This window comes from Phocoena phocoena, chromosome 1 (genome assembly GCF_963924675.1).
Source record: "Phocoena phocoena chromosome 1, mPhoPho1.1, whole genome shotgun sequence".
Taxonomy (NCBI): domain Eukaryota; kingdom Metazoa; phylum Chordata; class Mammalia; order Artiodactyla; family Phocoenidae; genus Phocoena; species Phocoena phocoena.
The window spans coordinates 14,314,448-14,332,885 of NC_089219.1; the positions used below are offsets into that span (position 1 = coordinate 14,314,448).

General features: G+C 48.2%; 1 protein-coding gene across 1 annotated transcript; it reads right to left on the reverse strand.

The window, feature by feature from the left end:
• Positions 1–330: 330 nt before the first annotated feature.
• TAS1R2 (taste 1 receptor member 2) lies at positions 331–18,409 on the reverse strand. Its single transcript, XM_065873589.1, is given in 7 exon segments — positions 331–1,035; positions 1,037–1,261; positions 1,707–1,832; positions 13,265–13,540; positions 13,543–14,031; positions 16,531–16,840; positions 18,228–18,409. Coding segments are annotated over 7 exon segments (2,313 nt in total).
• Between the last annotated feature and the right edge of the window lie 29 nt (positions 18,410–18,438).

An 18,438-nucleotide genomic window follows, 5' to 3' on the forward strand; every position in this document is an offset into this window, starting at 1 on the left:
TGGCGGCTGTAGGCTGCCAAACTGGACTCAGTCCTTGGAGACCAATAGGTCAGCTTGGGTTGTTTTTCTAGAATGGGGTGGCATTGCCTGGCAAGCTAAACAGCTCGAAGGAAAGGAACGAAGGGCAAATGTTTCTAGGCATCCATCGCTAGGTGGGCAAAAATGGCCAGGACGCAGAGAACCTCGGAGGAATGCCAAATCAGATACCAGGGCATGGTGGTAATCGTTGGGGGTGGCTTCCTTGGATCCATCTGGAGTTGAACAAACAAGCCCCTGGCCTCCATCTCCCAAAGCTGGGGCCCTCATCCCAATGGGCAGATGACAGGAGTGCTATCCCCTCCCCATGGTGTAGCCCTGAGTCATGCTGTTGAAGTAGGCTGGCGTGTTGCACTCCAGGTAGAAGAGGATCATGTAGCACTTGGGGCCGAAGTAGCCCAGGGTGATGCCCAGGAGGTAGAGCACAGTGACCAAGAGGTCCAGGATGGTGACCAGCACCCCCTCGTAGACAGACACGAAGGTGCAGAGGAAGACGGCGGAGGTGATGTAGAAGGTCATGCAGAAGGTGATGAACTTGGCCTCGTAGTAGTTGGTGGGCAGCTCCTTGCCTATGTAGGCGAAGCCGAAGCCCAGCACAGAGACGAGCAGGTCCAGGCTGGTGTTGATCAGCAGCCCCCGCTGGTAGCTGGAGTTGCAGGACAGGGTCGTGACCTTGGGATCATCGGGGTCAGTGCGGGCAGTGGGGTTGGTGGTCACGGCCAGTATGCTGCTCCCCACGATGACCGTCTTGAGCACCGTGATGAATGCCGCGAAGACGCAGGGCCCATGGCAGCAGACCCAGAAGCCGCAGGCCCGTGGGAGGCGTCTGGCCATCTCGAAGATGCAGATGATCTGGAAAGCGCGCACGGTGATGCAGGAGAGTGTGAAGAAGGCCTGGAGGCAGAGGCACATGGAGACCACGGGCGGCCCTACTTACACGGGGACCACCATGTATGCCATCAGCTGAGGCGTCAGCATCAGGAAGCACACAGGCCCCCCCAGCCGAGTGAACCATGGGCGTCTGAAACTGCCTCCAGAAGATTATCGAGATGGCCAGGGTGCTGAGGAAGCCCAGGGCAGCCAGCACGACCACGGTGATGGTGGGTGCCTCATGCCATTCAAGGAAGGCCAGCTGCCGCTTGAAGCAGGAGGTGTCTTTCCTGTGGGACCACTCGTAACTTGGGCAGGGCTGGCAGTCGAATTCACCTGCAAGAGCCCACAGCAACTCCCATCAGCCGAACCTGCCTTCTCAGCATCTACATCCACTGGGCCTGCATTGGGCCAGGCCACGGCAGGAGAAAGAGAGAGAGAGAGAGCTAAGGGCGACCAATGCTCACTGAGTCCCTTACACCCCCTGACTCACCAACTCCTCACAGCAACCCCATTTCACAGATTAGGAAACTGAGGCTCAGCCAGGTAAAGTCACAAAGCCAGGAAGTTATAGAGGCAGGATTTGAACCGAGGACTCCTTGACTCAGAGTCTACTAACTATAATTCCTTCCTCCCAAGACCTCACCCTCTGGTGGGAAAGACATAATTCTTGGCCTTTGGACACTTACGTACCATGGGGGAGACCCCAGAGACCCTGCCGAAGGTGAAGGGCCCTGGAGACCACCCCCCTCCCAGGGCAGGGCAGTGGCAAGGCAAGCATGTGGGCCCATGAATCATACCTGCAGCTCGGTGTTGAGGAAGGTGCCACAGAGGCAGTCAATACGCTCGAAGCAGCAGGGGTGGATGACAGCTGGCTTCTTCTTTTGCCCAGGATGGCAGTCCTTGGAACACATAGACACAGCGATCTGGAGGGAGGAGAGCAAAAGCCCCTGAGTCCTCTTTCCCACTCTCTGGGGGCTCCCTCACCCTCTCTAACTCATCCCCAGCACGATGCTCAGGGGAGGGGAACTGGCTTCTGTCTGGGAGGGGGAGGGGTGCTGGGATTGCCATTAGAACTGGACCTCTGTAGACACCTTCTTAGTTTCGCCCAGCAAAGACCTAATCCACCTTCTTCGGGTAACAGCACCCAGCTGTTGAGACGGAGACTTTCTGAGGTTGCTGAGTGAATAGGATATAACTCTGGAGCTGCTAGCAGCCTGCTGGTTTCCAGGGGGAGAACATGCCTGAGGAAGGATCTGGGAGATGGGGAGAGTGAGACCCTGGATCCAGCCTTGCCTGAAGCTTCCCCTTCAGGTCAACTCCTGGAATTTTCAATGATGTGAGGCAATAAACTAACTTTTTGTTCATATTGCTTTCTGTCGCTTACCACCAAGAGTCCTAATTAACACATCTTTTATGGAGGGGCAGGGGTTTTCAGGTGAGCAAGGGCAGATAGGCAGTGGCCATGTCTATTGCTTTTACTGCTATATTTCTTTTTTCTTTTTTAAAAAATAAATTTACTTGTTTATTTATTTTTGACTGCGTTGGGTCTTCATTGCTGCATGTGGGCTTTCTCTAGTTGTGGCGAGCAGGGGTTACTCTTCGTTGCGGTGCACAGGCTTCTCATTGCAGTGGCTTCTCTTGTTGCAGAGCACGGGCTCTAAGCGTGCGGACTTCAGTAGTTGCGGCACGTGGGCTCAGTAGTTGTGGCACATGTAGTAGTAGTAGTAGTAGCTCCACAGCATGTGGGATCTTCCCAGACCAGGGATCGAACCCATGTCCCTTGCATTAGCAGGCAGATTCTTAACTATTGTGTCACCAGGGAAGTCCCTGCTATATTCCTAGAAACGAGAAGAGTGCCCAGCAAAGAGGAGGCCTCCAATGATTGTTTATTAAATGAATGAATGAATTACAAGTAGAGGAAACAGTAAGAGCAATGAAGTGGAGGAGAGGATGGTTATGGCATTTTGGGGAAGAGGGTGTGTCCGAGCCTGGCTGAAGTCAGGCTGCATGGGGAGAGGGTGGGAGAGAGTGGAAGACTGAACTATGACACTAAAAATGTAGGGGTGGTGGGAAGCAGCCATGGCTCTTGGGAGTGGCCTGAGTAGGTTCGGGTTGTATAAAAATCGTTCTGACAACCAATGAGGAGGGTGTTGCAAAACCACACAGATAAAGCACCAAGGGCCCAGACAAGAGGAGCCGTGGTAGGACCACTCGACCTCAGAGCCCTGCTCTTCCGGCCTCTCAGAGACCACCTGCTTTCCTGTTCCGCCCCTCTAGTCTCTTGCACATACATCGGATGGTGTTTCTGGATGTCTTGTTCGCTCCCTGAAACCTAATGGAAGAGCCTCTCCATCAGCCAAGTTAAGTCTGATCCCCTGCCAGCCTTCCCTCTGTGGTCTTTTCTGCCTCCTGTGGGACCACACACATGTGCAGGCATGTGCCCACCAACACACACACACACACACACACCTTATCCAGACCTACACCCCACCACTCCCTTGCCATGTATTCTCCCCCTCCTCCAAATTCATCTCTACACTAACTCTGAGCCCCTAAGTAACCAAATTAATCCTACCTCTTACCCATGGGGTCTCAACCTGATATTCACACATTCATTCATTCAAAAAGGCATTGAGTACATACCGATGCCAGGCACTGGAAATATAGCTGTGAACCAAATGAGACAAAGTCTCTGTTCTTATGAAATGAATATTTCCATGGGGAAGAGAGACAACACACATATAAATCTGTGCTACAACAGATGGTGATAAATATTGTGAAGGAAAATAAAACCATGCAAGGGATATGGAAAATGATGGAGGAGCTGATTTCACTTTCACATTGGGTGAGAGGGGAAGGAAGGCCTCATCCAGCAGGTGACATTGGAGCAAAGATGTAAAGGCTGGGAGGGAGCAGGTCATGAAGATATCTGTTTAGGCAGCAGGGACAGCATGTGCAAAGGTCCTGTGGTTGGGAGACTTGGTATAGTCGAGGAGCAGCAAGGCCAGCGTGGCTCTAGCAGAATGAGCAAGAGGAAGAACAGTGGATCTGTTCAAAGAGCTGGAGTCGGGCTTCCCTGGGGGCGCAGTGGTTGAGAGTCCGCCTGCCGATGCAGGGGACACGGGTTCGTGCCCCGGTCCGGGAAGATCCCACATGCCGCAGAGCGGCTGGGCCCGTGAGCCATGGCCGCTGAGCCTGCGTGTCCGGAGCCTGTGCTTCGCAATGGGAGAGGCCACAACAGTGAGAGGCCCACGTACCGCAAAAAAAAAAAAAAAAAGAGTTGGAGTCAAAATACTTTGGCTTTTACTCTGAATGAAACGAGAAGCTACTGGAGGATCCCAAGCAGAGGCGTGACAGGATCTGACCTTCATTTTAACAGGATTGCCCTGTCTGAATATAGATCACGAGGGGTAATGGCACAACAGGAGACCAGGCAGGGTGTTATTGTAATAGCCCAGCTGAGAAATGGTGGTGGTTCTGACTAAAGAGAGAGCTGTGGAAGAGGTGAGAAGTGGTCAGATTCTGGATGTGTTTTGAAAGTAGGCTGGACAAGATTTACTGCTGGGTTGGATGAGAAAGAAAGGAGTCAAGGATGATTCAATGCTTTTGGTCAAACAACAGAAAGATGGTGTTGCCTTTTACTGGAATGGGAAGACCATGGGGGAGCAACTTTGCATAAGCAGGTGAATATTTGACTTAAAGTTGAGGGGAGAAGTCCAGTCTGAAGATATAAAATTGGAAGTTATAAACCTATGGATCATATTTCCAGCCCTGTAGACAGAGAAGAGAATAAGTCCATTGGCTGACCTCTTGTACCCTCCAGGGTTTAAAGGTCAAGGGGATAAGGAGGGACCAGGAAATGAGACCTAGAAGGAGTAGTCATAGCTGTAGGGGAACCAAGAGAGAGACTGGCCCAGAATTCAAGTAAAGATATTGTTTCCAAAGAGAGGAAGTAATCAGCTGTGTCACATCTGTTCACAGGTTGACTACGATGATGATGGTTGGATTGGCAATATCTAGACATCAGTGACCTTCACAAAAGCAGTTTCAGAAGGGTGATGTGGTGGAAAGCCTTGCTGATGTAGATTCAGGAGAGAATGGGGAACTTCTGGTTTCTGGTCTGGCATGTAAGGATCTTGGAAGTCATCACCTCCATCCTCACAACAAGGAAAAGGCTGAACAAGCTAAAAATCAACAACCCTTCTTAGGTCCATCAGAGAATTGGGGTCATGGGGCAAACTACAGATCCCAAAACCGGGGAGACAGGTGCACACAAAGAGTCACAGCTTAGCGGGAGCAGGAAATGCTGCTGGAGGCAGCAACTGGTAGGAGCAGCTAGAGAGCAAATGACCAGTTGCTGGGACTGAGCTCAGACTAGCTTGAGAGAGAGCTCTAGGGGTGCATCCTTAACCTCAGGAGCCCCACCAGCTTCTCAGGGTAAAGACTGCTCTCCAGCAAGGGGAGAGGAAAAAGCAACCATTCTGAAATACACCCAGAGCATTCTGTTCTCCTTAACAAAGGCCTGCCCTCAAGGGAAACTATTTTGCCACAGCTGAATTGACATAGGGGAAAGGAAGTACCCAACTGCAGCCCCCCTCTGGCCTTCCTGTCTCACCGAAGGTGGAGAGAGCTGAGAGGCACTTGTGAAGGGCACAGCCCAGGGCACAGGCTTACCAAAAGAATAAAACCTGGTCACAGATGATTCCAGAATTCTTCCCCTCCTCCCACATCTTACCACCACATCATTCAGGCTCCTGTATAATAACAGGGGATTACAACCAAAAGAACTGCAAGGCTCAAATTCTGTTTAAGAAGGAGTCTCTAGGGAAACCCAAAGCCAGCAGGGAAGACCAAAAGAGGGAGACATTAGAGGAAATTTTAGCCTCTGACACCACAGCTATGGCAAAGAGTAAACATAGCCTCACTCCTACCCAAAAAAACATAAAACCTCATGCTAAAATTTATTTACCTCAGTTCCTTTAACAAACACATCATGTCTGGCTTTCAACAAAAAATTACAAGGCATGTTAAAAGACAAAAAAAAAGTCTGAAGAGACAAAACAAGCATCAGAATGAGACTCATATATGGTAGAGATTTTCCAATTATCAGACAGGAAATTTAAAATAACTGTGATTAATATGCTAAGAGCTGTAACTGAAAAAGTGAACAACATTCAAGAAAAGATGGGTAATGTGAGCAGAGAACTGGAAACTGAAAGCAAGAACCAAAAGGAAATGCAACACATTTTGAAAAAACCTATGGTAACAGAAATAAAGAATGTCTTTGATGGGCTCATCAGTAGACTGGACACAGCTGAGGAAAAAGCCAGTGAGCTTGAAGATATATCTATAGAAACATCCCAAAGTGAAAAGCAAAGAGAAAAAAAAAGTGAAAAAAAGAGAACAGAATACCTAAGAGCTATAGAACAATTGTAAAATATGTAACATACATATAATGAGAATACCCAAAAGAGAAGAAAGAAAGGAACAGAAGAAATATTTGAAGGAATATAGGCTGAGAATTTTATAATTATTAATGACAGATGCCAAATCACAGATCCAGGAAGTTCAGAGAACACCAAGTGGGATAAATACTTTTTAAAAACTACTCTTAGGTATACAATATTCAAAATGTAAAAAAAAAAAGTAAAGTCTCAAAGGAAGCCGGTGGGGGCTTGGAATACCAATAAAAACGTTTACTAGGGAAAAAGAAGGACCTTTATGACAATAAAAGGGTCAATAGATCAAGAAGATATAATAATTATAAACAGATATGCACCTAACTAGAGAGCCACAAAATACATGGAGCAAAGACCATCAGAATTAAAGGGAGAAAAGACAATTCAACACATAATATTCCCCAGTAATAACTGAAGACTTCCATACCTCACTCTCAATAATGGATAGAACAACCAGACAGAAAATAAGTAAGGAAATAGAGGACTTGATCAACACAATAAACCAACTGGATTTAACAGATATACATAGGACATTCCACCCAACAACAACAGAATATACATCTTCTCAAGTGCACCTGGGACATTTTCCAGATAAGGACAGACCTTATGTTAAACCATGAATTAAGTGTGAATAAATTTTAAAAGATAGATATCAGGCTTCCCTGGCGGTGCAGTGGTTGAGAGTCCACCTGCCAATGCAAGGGACGCAGGTTCGTGCCCCGATCCGGGGGGGGTCCCGCATGCCGTGGAGCAGCTGGGCCCGTGGGCCATGGCCACTGAGCCTGCACGTCCGGAGCCTGTGCTCCGCAGCAGGGGGGCCACAACAGTGAGAGGCCCACATACAGCAAAAATAAATAAATAAATAAATAAAATTTAAAATAAATAAATAAAAATAAATTTAAAAAGATAGATATCACACAAAGTATCTTCTCTGACCACAGTAGGATGAAGTTAAAAATCAATAACAGAATGAAAACTGGAAAATTTGTGAAAATTAAACAATGCTCTTACACAACCAACAAATCAAAGAACTCACAAATGGGATAGAAAATACTTAAAGATGAATGAAAATGAAAACACAATGAACCAAAACATGGGATACAGCAAAGCAGTGCTAAGGGGGGAATTTAAAGCTATAAACACTTACATTGGAAAACAAGAAAGATCTCAAATCAACAACCTAACTTTACAGCTTAGGGAACTAGAAAAAGAAGATCAAACTAAACCTGAAACTAGCAGAAGGAAGGAAATAATAAAGATTAAAGCAGAGTGAAACAAATTAAAAAATAGAAAAATATTAGAGAAAATCGATTAAGCCAAAAGTTGGTTCTTTGAAAAGATCAGCAAAATTGACAAACCTCTAGCTAAAATGGCTAAGAAAAAAAGAGAGGATTCAAATTACTAAAATCAGAAGTGAAAGTGAGGACATTCCCACTGATTCTACAGAAATAAAAACAATTATAAGAGAGTACTATAAGCAATTATACACCAACAAATTGGATAAACTAGATGAAACAAATTCCTAGAAACACAAAATCTACTAATACTAAATCACGAAGAAATAGAAAATCTGAATAGACCTATAACTAATAAGGAGATTGAATCAGTAATCAAGAAATCTCCCCACAAAGAAAAGTCCTGGATCTGATGGCTTCACTGGTGAATTCTACCAAAAACTAAAGAGGAAGGAACTCTCCTTAACTCGTTCTATGAGGCCAGCATCAATCTGATAACAAAGCCAGTCAAAAAGACTTCAAGAAAAGAAAACTACAAACCAATATCCCTTATGAATAGTGATGCAAAAATTCTCAACAAAATACTAGCAGACTGAATTCAGCAGCATACTAAAAGGATTATACACCATGATCACATGGGATTTATTCCTGTAATACAAAGATAGTTCAACATATGAAAATCAATCAATGTAATACACCACATTAACAAAATAAAGGGGAAAAAAACACATGTTCCTCAGTCATAAGAAAGAATGAAATTTGCAACAACATTGATGGACTTGGATGATGTTATGCTAGTGAAATAAGTCAGACAAAGACAAATACTGTATAGTATCACTTATATGTGAAATCTAAAGAATACAACAAGCTAGTGAATATAACAAAAAAGAAACAGACTCACAGATATAGAGAACAAACTAGTGGTTACCAATGGGGAAAGGGGAAGAGAAGAGGGTCAATATAGGGGTAGGGGATTAAGAGGTACAAACTACTATGTATAAAATAAGCTACAAGAAAACATTGTACAACATAGGGAATATAGCCAATATTTTATAATAACTATAAATGGAGTATAACCTTTAAAAATTGTGAATCACTATATTGTGTCCCTGTAACTTATATAATATTGTACATCAAGTATACTTCAATCAAAAATAAATAAATAAAATAAATTTAATAAAACACATGATCATCTCAATTGATGAAGGAGAAGTATTTGACTCATGATAAAAAAACACTCAACAAACAAGAAGTAGAGGAAAACTACCTCAACATAATAAAAGCTCTATGTGAAAAGCCAACAGTGAATATCATATTCAATGGAGAAGGTCTGAAAGCTTTTCCTCTAAAATCAGGAACAAGGCAAAGATGTGCAGTTTCACCCCTTCTATTAACACAGTACTGGAGGTCCTAGCCAGAGCAATTAGGCAAGAAAAAAAAAGTCATCTAAATTGGAAAGTAATCAATAAAATTACCTGCTTACAGATGATATCTTATATGTAAAATATCCTAAAGATTCTGCAAAAAAATTGTTAGGACCAATAAGTGAACTCTGCAAAGTATCAAGACACAAAGTCAACACACAAAAATCAGTTGTTTTCTACACACTAACAATGAATAATTCAAAAAGGAAATTAAGAAAATAATTCTATTTACAATAGCATCAAAAAGAATAAAATACTTAGGAATTAACCAAGGAGGGAAAGACTTGTACAATGAACACTACAAAACATTTCTAAAAGAAATTAAAGAAGACATAAATAAATGGAAAGACATCCCATGTTTACGGATTGGCAGACTTAATATTGTTATGATGTCAGTACTACCCAAAGCAATCTACAGGTTTAATGTAGTTCTTATCAAAATTCCAATGAGGTTTTTTTGCAGAAATACAAAAACTGAAATTCATATGGAACCTCAAGGGACCCTGAATAGCCAAAACAATCTTGAAAAAGAACAAAGCTGGAGGAGTCACATTTCCTGATTTCAAAACTTTCTACAAAGTGGCAGTAATCAAACAGTGTGGCACCAGACTAAAGAGACACAGACAAATGGAATAAAATAAAGTCCAAAAATAAAACCTCACATATATGGTCAAATGATTTTTTTTTTTTTTTTTTTTTTTTTTTTGCGGTACGCGGGCCTCTCACTGTTGTGGCCTCTCCCGTTGCGGAGCACAGACTCCGGACGCGCAGGCTCAGCGGCCATGGCTCACAGGTCTAGCTGCTCCGTGGCATGTGGGATCTTCCCGGACCGGGGCATGAACCCATGTCCCCTGCATCGGCAGGTGGACTCTCAACCACTGCACCACCAGGGAAGCCCTGGTCAAATGATTTTGACAAAGGTTTCTAGGCCGTTCAATGGGGAAAAGATAGTTTTTCAAGCCAATGATGCTGGGAAAACTGGATACCCACAAGCAAGAGAATGAAGTGGCCTGTACTTAACACCATATATAAAAATTAACTGAAAATAGATCCATGACCTAAATGGAAGATCTAAAACTATAAAAACTCTTAGAAGAAAACACAGGGCAAAAGTTTCACGACATTGACTTTGGCAATGGTTTCTTGGAGATGACACCAAAGGCACAGGCAACAAAAGAAAAGAAGTGGTGAAATTGGACTTAATGAAAAATTTTTAATTTATGCATCAAAAGATACTATCAACCAAGTAAAAAGACAACCTATAGCGTGGGAGAAAATATTTGCAAACAAGATATACAAGGTATTAACACGCAGAATACGGAGAACTCCTAAAACTCAACAACAACCAAAAAAACCAACCTGATTCAAAAATGAAAAAAATAGGGGCTTCCCCGGTGGTGCAGTGGTTGAGAGTCCGCCTGCTGATGCAGGGGACAGGGGTTCATGCCCCGGTCTGGGAAGATCCCACATGCCATGGAGCAGCTGGGCCTGTGGGCCATGGCCGCTGAGCCTGCGCGTCCGGAGCCTGTGCTCCACAACGGGAGAGGCCGCAACAGTGAGAGGCCCACATACCACAAAAAAAAAAAAAAAAAAAAAGACAAATACTGTATGATTCTACTTATATGAGGTATCTATTGCTGTCAAATTCAGAGATAGAAAGTAGAATGGTGCTTTCTAGGGGCTGGAGGAGAGGAATGAAGGAGGAGTTACTGTTTAATGGGCATAGAGTTTCAATTTTGCCAGATGAAAGTATTCTAGAGATGGATGGCAGTGATGGTTGTACAACAGTATAAATGTACTTAATGTTACTCAACGGTCAACTTAAAAATGGTTAAGACGGTAAAGTTTATGTTATGTGTATTTTACCACAATTAAAACACTGGGAAAAATCTTTTAAGATGGTAACATTTATGGGTTTTTTTTTTACCATAGTTAAAGATAATTTTTTCAAGTAACAAAACTTATGAAATACAATTGAAAGCAGTACTTAGAGGGAAGTGTCTAGCTGTCAATGCCCACATTTAAAAAGAAAGACCTCAAATCACATTCGCTACCTTGTTGCAGAGTTGTGTACTCTGCTACTGTCTGTCATGACAGACTCCACAAGGAACTTGATCACTCTAGAAGACGTGGGTCCAGCAACCACAGGGTGGAAAAAGGATTGGCCACACTCACCATTCTTTGCAGAGGCCCATTGTAGAATCAGGGCTTCTCATCTCCAGAACCTTAGATTCTGCTAGAATAAAGCATGGTCTCCAAAGGGGGAATACTCCCACCAGCAGACACAATAGGGCTCTATGGTTACCACCTGGTCATTTAGGGGGTCTCATGCCAGCGAACGAGAAAGCCAAGAAAGGAGAGGTAAATGACCTGGATTAGCAGGAGGGGCTAGGAGTGCTGCTAAGGGTAGGAAGGCGTAGGACTGGGATCCAGGCGATTCCCCAAGGTGGCATTTGGTGTTTCTAGCCCAGTGATGACTGCTACTAGACAGCCACCAGACCACAAGCCAGCCAGGACAAGGTGACAACAGCCTCTGACACCTTGGGGATGAATGTCTGGATCACCCCACATGCCAATGACCTAGAGCAGCCAGTGGCTGAGGGTGAAGGAATCCAGAATGGATGGTGGCAGAAAGAGAGGTTGAATCAGGTCCACCCGGGGCCCAGGGCAGCAGCAGGGCCCGTGGCTGGGTTCACTTGACTCCCCTTGTGCAGAGACCAACCTGGCCGCTCTCTGCCCAGGGGCTGCAGGGTGAGACGCCCGCAGGGAGCTGCTGGGTATCACACGAGCGCGACCTGGAAACGCCAGGGAATTCATACCCCCTGGCACAACCCTTGACCACTGGGAGATACGGAGCCAATGGATCAGTGCCATCCTCTTCCCACCCTCGGGGACCGTTCTAAAGTGACTTCTGAGAAGGTCCAGGTAAGACTGAGATCCCATGGCTCACAGCAGCATCCAGCTTGAGAACATTCCCTTATACTGACTCTTTCTCTGTTAAATACTCCCCAGCCCCCTGTTCCCCCAGATCATATCCTGGGATAAACCAACTGCTGGCCAAGCTGGACTGAGGAACCTGGGTTCCAGGGGCCCAACACATGGGGCCAGAAAGCATTTCCCTGTAATTCTCCTGAGTAGGCAGGGCAGGGCCTATTATTGGCAGGGGCCTGGGTCTCTCTGGGCTCCCCTTTTGGGTCTGAGCCTTGCTTCCCCTTCCTCACCTAGCCCCACCTCCAACCCCAGCAGTGGCTCTACCCCCAAGCCCCAGCCTCTCTCCTAAGGCCAGACACTGGTGTCAGAAACAGAGGAGGAGACACTCAGCTTCTACTCTGCACCAGGTAATGTACATACATTATTATTAATCCTCATAATAACTCAGCAGCATACACATTACTCCTTCTGTTTAATAAATGAGAAAGCCGAGGCTCAGAGATATGAAATAACTTGCCCAAAGTGGCACAGCTAGTGGTGGCAGAAGTGGGACTTGAACCCAGGCTGCCTGATTCCAAAGCTGTGCTCAGATCATCACCACCTGCCTCCTAACAGATGGGCTGTATCAGAGATGCCTGAGGGGTATCAGGGGAGGATAAAGACGGGGATGCCGGGAGGCTGAGCGATAGAGTAGGCAGCTGGTTCCAAACTATGGGAAAGTCAGTGAACTGTTTAAGCAGAGATGTCTAATGCTGAGTAGAAAGCGTACACCTCTGGTGTGTATCTCCTCTTCTCCTCTGGATCCTCAGTAAAACCTTCTACACTTTCCACAGGCCCGAGGTAGGGTGTGTGTCTGCCTGTGCCTAGACCAGGAAAACACAGCTTTAAATTCCAGGCCTGAATCTAGGTGATGCCGAACTGGGACCACGAACCTGAGAGCTGACGGGAATACACAAGCTCATCCCCAGGGCCTCCACCCTGGAGAGGCTGCGGGGAGAACTGGGGCTCCAGCCTGCAGGGCTTCATTCTAGGGAATTTCACCCAAATCTCCAAGGACAGACTATCATGGGTGGTGATGATTAAGTTAATTTGTTTTTTTTAAAGGAATTTTGTTTTGTCACCACGAAGGACTCCTATGTGTCTGGAGGCAGGGCGTGATCCATGGCCTCTCCCACCCATTTGCCCAGAACCCACCAAGGGAAGGGCAGGATAGAGCAGAGCAGTGGGCAGCTCTGCGGTCTCCATGGCAACCATGGACTCTGCACCTGCTCCGTGGGGCCCTGGCTTTCCACAGGCCAGAACTCACCTGCCAAGGGTAGACCACCTCCTTGTGGCAGCCGGTCTGGTTCCAGCCCAGGAGGCTCTGCAGCGCGTGAGCCACGGCGTAGACGGCGGAGTACACGCTGTAGACCACGCGTTCGCCAGAGAGCGTGAAGATGGTGTTGAAGTACTCAGAGGTGTCCATACAGGTGTCACGCTCCTGGTTGCAGGTGGCCCCCAGGCTGCTCCTGTTGCGCGCGGGCCGGCTGACCTGGGAGCGGTGCACGTGGAACTCGCTGAAGCCCGGGATGGGCACGCTCTGCTCTGAGTGGTGATGCCCAGGAAGGTGCCTGTGCGCTGCAGCTGGGTGAGGCGGTGCAGGACCGGCTCGATGGCCCAGGGTTCGGAGGCGACCCACACTGCGCCCCTGGAGTTCTGGCACAGAACCTCGCGGAAGAAGTTGAACAGGGCCAGGTCTGGCGAGGACACGGCCACAACACGCGCCATGCTCTGCGGCAGCTTGCCCATGATGGCCTCCAGGCGCTCACGCTCCTGCTGCGTCATCGTCCGGTTGGGCTGCGGCATGGGCAGCGACTCCCGGAAGGCGATGCAGATGTCACGGTGGGCCAGGCACTCGCTGAGCAGCTGGCTGCTGCCGCGGCCATAGTCATCGCTTTTTGTCAACACAAGGATCCAATTCCAGCGGAAGTGCCGCATCAGCTACACCACGGTCTCCATTTGGTGATGCACACCTGGCGCCGCGCGCAGCGCAGCTGGGAAATGCAGCTGGCCATTGACGGCACCGTAGGTGATCTGCCGGAGGCAAGGGTCCAGCAGGTATTAGCGAGGGCCTCACAGGGTCCCCCCCCAGGGGGGTTCCACCCACCACCATCAACCTTATGGCATTTGAGGAGCACAGAGCGCCAGCCATGCCCAGGGCTAAATGATGTACACCATCTCACGATGGTCATCAGCCTGGCAGCCTTTAGTGGGCACCCACCACATGCCAGGCCCTGGGCAAGATGCTTCTCATCGACGTCAGCCCCACCTCAGCCTTTAGCAACACTGTTGACCACCTATTGTGTGCCAGGCCCTAGGCGAGGTGATTTCCATCATTCCCATTCTCATGATCTAGTAACATTTATTGAGTGCCTACTGTGTGCCCCAAGCATAAAGCTTTCCTCCTCACCATCCTCCTCCTCAGATTAGTCACATTTCCTTCCGCAGCCTCTGGGATGGCACAGTCTCGGTTTTCTTCCCCTTTCACTGGTTGCTTCTTCTCCTCTTCTCTATGACCTCTTGGCCTTGGGGGACCCCAGGGCTCAGCCTTCAGTCCTTGTGTCTTCTCCATCTGCTCCCCTTCCCTTGGTGATCTCATCCAGGCTCCTGGCTTTAAATACCATATCCGCGCTGACAACTCCCAATAGCCCTGCCCCGGACCCCCCTCTGCTAAATTTCAGACTCATACCTGCAACTACCTCCTTGACATTTCAAACTTAACGTAGCCAGAACTGAACCCCTGTCTCCCCTGAACCTGCTTCACCCACAATCTCCCCATCTCCCCTGATGGCGAATCCATCCTTCCAGTTACCCAGGCCAAAACTGTAGAGGCCTCATTGGCTTGTCTCTCTCAAACATGCCACCTTCAAGCCATCCGCACTTCCCACTGGATCTACCTTCAAAGTATGTCCATTCAGTGCCTACACCTCCCCACACCACCCTAGTCCAGCCACCATCATTCCTGCTATGAGTTACCCCGATATCTTCTCCCCTCTCCCCTCTACAATCTACACTTAGCGTGGCTCCAGGGCGACCCTGCTCACACACACACCAGTCACATATTCAAGACCCTCCAACAGTTCCTAATGCCACTCAGGAAAAGCCAGAGTCCGTCAGTGGTCCCCAAGGGGCTCCATCATTGACCCCAGCGCTTACCGCTCTGATTTCATCTCCTTCTCTCCCACTAGTCCCAGCTCTGCTCACCCAGTTCCATGGACACACCAGTCACCTCCCAGCCTCTGCATCTGCTGACCCCTTGTCGTGGAGGCTGTTCTTCCTCCTCCAGCCCCTTCAAGCCTCCATCCAATCTCCCTGTACCCACTCTGCCTGCTCGCCGACGTGCCCCACCTCCCTTAACCTTGACCTGACTTTTCCTTTTATCCATTTCACGTCTCACTTCCTATCATCCTACATCACATACTATTTATATCAATCGTCTGTCTCTCCCCACTGGAAGATAAACTCTATGAGGGCAAATTTCTGTGCATTTCCCCAGCTGCATCCCCAACACCTACAGCAAGACCTGGCACAGTCGGTGCTCCATAAATATTTGTTAAATGAATGAAAGAATTACTGCAGTCCCGGACTAGATTCTTCACATAAGAATATTAACACTGATTGAGCACCTACTCTGAGTCAGATCCTTGGTGCTTGATATAATAAAAACAACAGCAAAAATTACAGTATTTGGGGCTTCGCTGGTGGCGCAGTGGTTGAGAGTCCGCCTGCCGATGCAGGGGACACGGGTTCATGCCCCGATCCGGGAAGATCCCACATGCCGCGGAGCGGCTGGGCCCGTGAGCCATGGCCGCTGAGCCTGCACGTCCGGAGCCTGTGCTCCTCAACGGGAGAGGCCACAGCAGTGAGAGGCCCGTGTACCGCAAAAAAAAAAAAAAAAAAATTACAGTATTTGTAACTACCCACTGTGGGCCAAGTCTTGTGCTAGCTGCTCTTTAATGAGCAGATATTTTATGCCACTTCTGGACTACGCCTTTTTGATCATGATGGTGAAAATAGAATAGCAGTAGTAATTCTATAGCACTTTTCTGAGGACCTGCTGTGACGCAGATTCTGTGCTAGGCAATTATATAGGATAATATTGAGCGCTTTCTGAGTTTTTATCCTTGCGCAAGATGCTTCACGTAACAACAGTAACATTATTGACTACCGATTGTGCACTAGAAATTCTTACCTAAATTGAACGCTTTCGTCTTCAGACAGTCCAAGGATGGGACTCTTATCATCCCACTTTAGAGATGGGGAAACTGAGGCTTGGGAAAGTTAAGAGGTTGGCTCAAGGCCTCACACTGGCCAAGACTCAGAGGCAAGATGCACACCGAGGTCTTTCTGCCTCCAAAGCCTGAGCTCTTAACCGATAGGCTGGCTACCTTGCCAGGGCTGGGGTGGATGTCCTGACCTTGCTTCTGCTCCCCAATCCAACACCCCCGGGACGGGTGGGGGTTTTGAGCCCTCAGGAAAAGCACTCGGCTACCCTCCTTCCCAGCCCCTTCTCCCAGGGCCCAGGGGCCTCACCTGTGGAAGGGGAAAGAGGGAGAGGACGTGGGCCACAGTCATGGGGGACTCGGAGTTGTCAGGGCCGGTGATGGCCACCACACGGGGCATGTAGTGGCTGTAGTCTTCCTGGATGGGAAGGAAATAGTCGTCCTGTGACAGGAAGTAGAGCACAGGATGGATGTTGTTGGACATGTAGCAGGTGTCCACCATCTCGTAGCCCAGCAGCACACTGGGCTGCAGCCTGCTGTCATTGCTGTCATTGTTGATTTCCTCCACTGCAACGCGCATGGCCTGCATGAGGTTGTAGCCCAGCACCTTCATCTCATACCTGGAGAGGCTGCAGTAGGGTGGAGTTGGCAACGGGTCCAGAGTGAGGAGGGGAGAGGAGGGGAGGGGAGGGGAGAGCCAGCCTGTCCCTCCTGCCTGCAGTAGGAAAGCCAAGGCATCGCCCAAGAAGGAACCACTCCAGAGGGTTCTGGCATTTTTACCACATCATTTCACCATCCCACAGCTCTGAGATCACCATCGTCCCTATGACCACCTCTGAAGCTATGATCTCTGTGGCCACTATCAGTCACTACCACTGCCACCCGTACTACCGTCCCTATGACCTCCGTCATCACTCTATCAATGTCCACCAATGTGACCGCCATTACCCACCGTAGCCTCCATCATCACTATCGTCACTGTGACCGTCAACACCAACTATTCCTATTATGGGTATCATCACCACTGCCATCACAGTCACCCCACGTCTGTGACCATCGTTATCAATACCACTACCATCATCACCACCATCATCATCACCACCACCTCCACCACCATCACCACTGCCGCCACCATCATCACCGTACTCCATTTTCCTTATCACCAGTATTACTACTACCAACATTATCGCCATCGCCATCACTTCTCTCACCACCATCATTTCTCCAGCCTCTCCACCATCATCAGAAGCATCAAAATATACCTCATGCTTAGTACCATCACCCTCACCATTCTCAAGCCAGCATATAATCTTCCCCAACATCTTATAAATGGTTCGTTTCTTATAGCCAGGCTTTAATCATCTTTGCACTCTCCTTCCTTCCCTTCTTTCTCAGAATGCCTCGCCCTCTCTGCACAAGGTCACTATTTTATAAGCCCAGGTTGGCTCCAGTATCCCAGCCTTCATGCCTGCCTGAAGGTGGCCCACTCCATCTCTGAATGATGCTGCCACCCCAGTGGGTTCACAGGGGATGGAGTGCAGAGGAAAGCCCCCCTGGTCCTGGAAACACCCCTGCCCACCCAACCACAGGCCTGGGGAAATACAAACCTTCCTTCCAGTCTGAGAACCTGCCTCCCAAAGGTATAACAGTCGGGTCTTGGCATGGACTCACTGGGAGTCCTGCTGCTGCCAGAGGGAAGGGGGTTGGTTTTGATGGTCTCTAAGACCCCTCTAGGCTCAAACATCCCATAACTCTTTGGTAAGAGACGTGACATTAAGACACCAGGTTTCAAAATTTCAGGACATAGTCGCCATAGATTTTAATAATGCGGACTGTGCTGGGCCTCCCTGAGAGCCAGTGGGGTGCATCCAGGATGGGGGCTTGGCAATGAATGAGGAGACGCATTCTGACCCATTGGTCTTGGCTTGGCCTCCCCAGGGCCACAGGACCAGCCTCGGCTCCCACCCCGCCCCCACCATCACTTCCAGCCTCACACTGGAGACTCACTCATTGCACTTGGGCACCTGCAGGTAGTTGAGGTGGACAGTGCCCTTCACGTTGGCATGGAGGATGAAGAGGCCACCCAGGAGTTAATCCTCAAGCAAGTAGAACTCCGAGTTCTCAGCCAGCTCAGCCAGGGCCCGCAGCAGGAAGATCAGGGAGCAGACCACCCTGCCCTGGGCTCCCATGGCTGTGAAGTGGAGGTCCCAGAGGTGGC